At 40.1% G+C, this 6,733-nt stretch overlaps 1 protein-coding gene across 1 annotated transcript in view; it reads left to right on the top strand.

Annotated features, from left to right (window-relative positions):
* The window catches only part of LOC103460167 (protein NLRC3-like), a gene marked incomplete at its 3' end in the record, with an annotated part of 11,305 nt that overhangs the window by 2,619 nt on the left and 1,953 nt on the right, over positions 1-6,733 (top strand). Inside the window, exons 3-4 of the mRNA XM_008402229.2 lie at positions 1-668; positions 1,956-2,123. Coding sequence (XP_008400451.2) covers positions 1-668; positions 1,956-2,123 — 836 coding nt within the window. The remainder of the gene's footprint in view (positions 669-1,955; positions 2,124-6,733) is intronic.

Genomic DNA, 6,733 nt, shown 5'->3' with positions numbered 1-6,733 from the left:
GGTCTGGATGTCACAGAGGCCTCAGTGTACTCAGGAGTTTGTACAGAGATCTTCAAAAGAGAGAATCTGATCTTCCAGAAACCAGTTTACTGCTTTGTTCACCTGAGCATCCAGGAGTTTCTGGCTGCAGTTTACATGTTTCACTGTTTCACCAGCAGGAAAACAGAGGTGGTGAAGAAGTTCCTGGGAAAAAAATACAGTGAAACATCTCTGGAGGACTTTATGAAAAAAGTCATGGAGAAATCTCTGAGAAGTAAAAATGGCCACCTGGACCTGTTTGTTCGTTTCCTTCATGGTCTCACTCTGGAGTCCAACCAGAGACTGTTAGGAGGCCTGCTGAGTCAGACAGAGATCAGTCCAGAAACCATCAATAAAATACTCAATAATCTGAAGATAGGAAGATTACAGGTGTCCCCTCAAAGAAGCATCAACAACTTCCACTGTCTGACAGAAATGAAGGACCTCTCAGTTGATCAGGAGATCCAGCAGTTTCTGAAATCAGAGAACAGATCAAAGAAGAATCTCTCTATGATCCAATGTTCAGCTCTGGCCTTCATGCTGCAGATGTCAGAGGAGGTTCTGGATGAGTTGGACCTGGAGAAATACAACACAACAGAGGAGGGACGACGGAGACTGATTCCAGCTGTGAGGAACTGCAGAAAGGCTCGGTGAGTCCAGATACCTTTACTGTGTTAATGCTGACTCAGCACTATTGTTCTCCTGTTTATTATTCATTCTTCAAGCTTCTTGATTTGCAAGCTTCTTGTTTTTGGCCTTTGACCTTTTCCTTCATCCTTTAGACCATTTCAGACATTCAAACATCTGCTTAGCTAATTCAGGACAGCTCTGCTGCAGCTTTTGGTTTTTTAGATATTGATCATTTAAAAAATCTCACTTTTTAACAGTTTTCATGCTCCATTGAAATGAATAGAAAACTTTGAACTCTAGAAAATCTGTTTTGTATGAGCCAGTAACACATTAGAAACTTTAATCACCTCTTCAGTGGAGTTTAGTGGGTTTCAATGTGTTATGGCTGATTAGTTCTCGGTAATGGGGTGAAGGAAGGAGGAATTATATCAGTTCCAGCAGCTTGATGTCTTTTCTTTGGTGCAGCAGGTGTTGATGAGAGGACGTCTCGGCTCAGAGCTGGCCATGCTGTATCATATAGGTGTTACCCGTGTAGTCAGATTAATTTTTCAGCTTTCCTCCAAGGCAGTCCAATATTGACAACAATCAATATTGAAAAATAGCTTCTAAACTAACTACAGAAATATGCATTTCCTGTGAACATGCAGTGTGAGTGCTGTCAACTGAATGTTTTTGGTGATGATTGTATAAGTATTTGAAATCAACTGCAGAATAATTTCAGAAATGTAAGAAAAGGGCAGAAGATGCAGACGAAAGCAAAAGACTGCAAAACTAATGTTTTGAACTGATGAACAAAAACAAGAAAGAAAAGAAAAAGAGAAATCTTTCAGTTAAAGATCCCACCCAGGATGGAATGCTGAGGAATTGGATCTGATCAGTTTCTGAGTAAAAATGATTGCAACAAGCTTCTGGTCAAGATTGTTGCTGCAGCAGTCAGAGCTCAGCATGAAGAAACAGGGAGGTTTGCCAACAGGCAGCCAAGATGGCCGCCACTAAAACCATCAGTTGTTCTGAGTACATGAAGCTGGGCCAGATCCAGAACCTTCAGTGTTGTTCGATCAACATGGAGCCTGAATCATTTGAACCTGTTGCTCAGCTTTTGTCTCCATCATTGTGATTAAATGAATCTTTGAACAGAACCAGAGACACAGCAGGTCTGCAGTGTGGACCAGAACCAGAACCAGGAGTTTAGTCATGAACCACAGAGAATCTCTATTGGAGGACATCACTGTTATTATATTTTAATTGTGTTTATTTAAATAATCTGGTTTTTACTAGAACTGACTGTATTTCTTCTATAATCACAGACTTGGAAGCTGTAAACTCACAGGGGCTGAATGTGAAGTTGTGGCTTCAGCTCTGAAGTCCAACCAACATCTGACTGAACTGGAAATCAAAGGCAAACTGGAAACCTCTGCAATGGAGCGTCTGTGTGAAGGCCTGAAGAGTTCAGACTGTAACCTGGAGATTCTGAGGTTTGTTTTTGCTGTTTATCCAATAAATTCGTGCAATACTGTAATACTTGGTTTAATTAACATAATATTGTTCTAATATATTTTCTTTAACAATTAGACAGCAGGCTGCTTTTAGAGTAATTTCTTTTTTTCTTTTTTAAATTATTTTTATTAGTTTTACATTAGTTACAGCACATAGAACAAAAGAGAAACCCATGCTGCCTTACACATACACACAAACAATAAAAAAACAAAATACCCCACATGAACAAGAAACAAGGTGTTAGTCTCCTCCTCCAGTCCATGTCATGTCAGGCCAATACTTCTAATAGAAGTTGGTAAGTCCGGGTTTAAAGTCAGGGGGGATCGAATTGAGATAAAGGGAGGAATGTTCAAGTGTTTCCTTACGTCTAGCCAAGCTAACAAAGTACTGTAAACTACCATGTTTTCCTTCAATGAATCCAATTGATCTAAGTTATTGATAAAAGGGAGAGAGTTTAACCTTCTAGGACAGCAAGATAAAGATTCAAGGCTCAGCCATAAGCAGTTGTCTCTACTAGAAAACCAGTCAGACATAATTTTAAGCTGAGCAGATCAGTAATAGAGCTGCATGTTGGGTAGAGACAAACCTCCCAACTGCTTGGGTTTAGTAAGACTCATCCTTCACATCACAGGCCTGCTTCAATAGCTCAGCATAGGGTTCTGCCAGCACACGTTCAGCCAGTGACTTGACAAATGGTCCTCTGCTCARAGCATCCGCCACAATATTCAACCTGCCCGGGTTATTCATTGATTTAATTCATTGATGCGTATTGTTCCAAATAAAACAGGAAATATAAGAATTAAGAGATTTAAAGAATGTGGGGGACAAGTGGCAAGGAAGATTTTGAAACGGGTGATTTAAGCGAGGGAGAATATTCATTTTTATTGTATTAACCCAGCCGAGAAGTGATATAGGTAAAGTGGACCATTTTGACAGATCATTTTTAATGTTCTGAACTAGGGGGGAGTAGTTTGATAAGAATAAGTCTTTCAGATCAGGGGTGATAAAGATGCCCAAGTACTTGAAACCTTTTTTAGACGTATGAAGAATAGGCTGTAGCACCATATCTCGAGGGATATTGAGAGGAGAAGCGACAGACTTGTCTAAATTAATCTTATAACCCGAAAGAGCACTAAATTTATCTATGGAACTAAGTACAGCCGGGATTGATTTATTTGGGTTTTTCAGGTGTAAAAGGACGTCATCCGCAAAACGAGAGATCACATGGTGATCTTCACCTATCCTAATTCCAGATATGTCTGGGTTAGATCCAATAGTCTCAGCTAAAGGTTCGATAAACAGCGTAAACAACAAAGGTGACAAGGGGCACCCCTGTCTACAACCCTTCTGAACAGAAAAACCATCAGACAGCAAACCGTTAGTATTTACCATGGCTACTGGATTGGAATAGAAAGCTTTAATCATGTTAATAAAATTATAGCCCATTCCAAATTTCTGTAGAACTAATAATAAAAAGTGCCATTCTACCCGATCGAAGGCCTTTTCTGCATCGAGAGAAATGATCAGAGCAGGGTCTTTATGATGATTAAGATAATGAATGACATTCAGTGCACGACGCACATTGGCTGTTCCATATCTAGATTTCACAAAACCTGTCTGGTCGGGATTTATCATCTTCGGAAGAATTTTTTCTAGTCTCCGTGCCAACACCTTCGCGACAATTTTGTAGTCAACATTAAGGAGACTGATAGGTCTATATGATGTCCAATCTAAGGGATTTTTATCTTTCTTCAACAATAAACTGATGGAGGCAAAATTCCAGGACGGAGGAACACCTCCTGCTAAGATATCGTTTATAGCAGGTAAAAAGATGGGATGGATCTCTGGCCAGAACTTCTTAAAAGAAATTCCAGTGGAAATCCATCTGGACCAGGGCACTTTCCATTCGGCATCGACTGGATTGCCACCCAGACCTCCTCAGGTGTAAAAGCAGCATCAAGGGCAGAGCGAGCCTCTTCTGAAATTGAGGGCAAAAGAACACCGTCTAAATAGGAACCAATATCTGATTCGATTTTACCAGCCGTGTAAAGGGATTTATAAAAGTCTTTGAAAGGGTTATTAATAGCAGACTGATCACAGGCAACATCCCCGTTGCATGTTATTATCATATTGATACAGCTATCATTGATTTGGTTCTTTAATTGATAGGCAAGCAGACGGCTTGACTTGTTACCAAACTCATAATATTTCTGCTTAGTGTAGAGGAACAGCTTCTGGGCATGGCGAGTATAGTCCATATTTAGCTTGGTCCTAGCAGCAACTAATGCCTTGAGATTCCCTGATGTAGGAAAGTGTTTATGTATATGCTCCAACCTAGACACCTCATTCTCTAGTTTTTTCCTGTTTTCCTCCAAAACTCTTTTCTGAAAAGAGCTATAGGAAATGAGCTGCCCACGTAAGGTGGCCTTGGCTGCATCCTAAATCATGGCAGAAGAAACTGGAGAAGATTCATTATTAGATTATTCCTAACAAAGGTACAAAAAGAGTTGCTATTCAAGAACGAAGTATTAAATCTCCAGATGGGAGTCCTCACAGTATTGAATGTAGATCCAAATCGTAAATAAATAAAATAAATAGGGGCATGGTCTGAAAGGGCAATTGAACCCATAGAGCAAGACGGAACAGAATATAGATAAGTTTTTGGGATAAAAAAATAATCAAGTCTAGAATATGAGTTATGAGGATGTGAATAAAAAGAGAAGTCTTTTACTTTGGGGTTTAGCTGACGCCACACATCGACCAACCCAATATCTGAACATAATCCTTTAAGAGCACAGGAGGCTTTGGGGTTGGATACATGTGCCGAGGAGGATTTGTCCAAACCAGCATCCATTATGCAATTAAAATCGCCAGCCAGCAGGCCAAGACCATCACAATACTGCCTAAACAATAAAATGACTTGCGAAATGAAGTTGGGTGAATCATTATTAGGGGCATAGACATTGAGTATGGTTATAGGTTGGCCAGCAATTGAACCTTTAATCAGAATAAATCTACCTTCCAAATCTCTTTCCTCACATACAAGGGTAAAGGGGAGTTTCTTATTGATAAGGATGGCTGTGCCCTTTTGTTCTGCGAATGAGAAGAAAAATAAACATTGCCCACCCAGTCTCTTTTTAGTTTCAGATGTTCCACATCGGATAGCCTAGTCTCCTGGAGAAGTGCAATATCAGCTTCCTGCTTCTTTAAATAAGTCAAAACTTTATTCCTCTTGATCACATGGCCTAAACCCTGGACATTCCAGGAAATGAGATTAAGTGGCCGAGGCATACTGGCTTAATGTACAATGAATGGTGTTAGAGGGAGATGAATGAAATACTGAGACCAAAAACAGACATGAAGGGGAGAAAACCAAGATTATTGTGGAGCAACTAAAGAAAAGACAAAACAAAACCCCTTGACAAGCAGCACATACCCTCCCACATCCTGCCCCCAAATGGCAGGAAAGAAACATCCCACAATAAGTCACCATAAAACCTAAGTCTAACTTCACAATACTGTATCTAAACAGTGTGATCAGACAAACAAACAGGACACCTAAACACCGCATCAGTGCCCCAGGATGAATATTGAACGCCACCTACAGTCCTCTCTCCACAGAAAATTGGAAAATAAAATGTAAACGAAAATATAAAAATATTGGTAACAAAGTGAAATAATATTGGTGCATGAATAAGCAAATAAAAGTCCAATACTAGCATGCATTGCCTTGCTTATATTCTCTCATCCATTCTCTCTAGTAAAGAGAGAATGAGTTTTTAGATACGGTAATATAGTTCAAGAGACTCTAAAGTATACGAAATGAAATTGTTCTTCGCCAGGTCATGTTTTCATAGTCCAGAACTTGGCGTGAAAAGAATGAAACGGTCAGAGATGAAACGGTCCGAGTCACTTGACCATCCTAGAGTATACTTTCCAAAATATTTTAACCTGTAAGTTATTTTATTGTTTCAGAATATTGAGTCATCAGTTCACAATGTTTTGAACTGGTGAACAAAAACAAAGTCAAATAATGTAAATTAATGCTGGAGATGTTTCAGTTTGGTTTGGAGCAGATTCAGATGGTCAGACTGTTTTATTTCTCATTTCTGATTCACATCTTTACATCCAGAGTGAAAATATTCCTCATTTATCAGCCTGGATGATCTGTGGTGCTATATAGCAATCCAGAAATGCCAACAACACAAAACTATCGAACAGCATGATTTAAAAATAATGAGGAAAGATGACCGTCTGCAACAAATAAAACGACGCTGACATCACAGGTGTGACCGTTGTTACTGTTTGGTCAGGCAAACAGGATTTTTTGTCTCCAATGGCTTTTATTTCACAGTAGATTGAAATAAAAGGTGGTTATGAAACGGGAGAAGACAAGGGGCAAAGGTCGACCCTGTGACGCATCAAGGACTGAGGCCTCTACCTCCGCCCTGTGCCTCTACATTGTGCCTCCACCCTGTGCCGCCGTCCTGTGCCTCCGTCCTGTATCTAAACCCTGTGCCTCCACATTGTGCCTCCGTCCTGTGCCTCCACCCTGTGCCTCCGTCCTGTACCTCCACCCTGTGCCTCC

This window comes from Poecilia reticulata, unplaced genomic scaffold (genome assembly GCF_000633615.1).
Source record: "Poecilia reticulata strain Guanapo unplaced genomic scaffold, Guppy_female_1.0+MT scaffold_190, whole genome shotgun sequence".
Classification (NCBI taxonomy): domain Eukaryota; kingdom Metazoa; phylum Chordata; class Actinopteri; order Cyprinodontiformes; family Poeciliidae; genus Poecilia; species Poecilia reticulata.
Note: the sequence above shows the minus strand (reverse complement) of the source record. Positions and strands in the feature narration are given on the sequence as shown.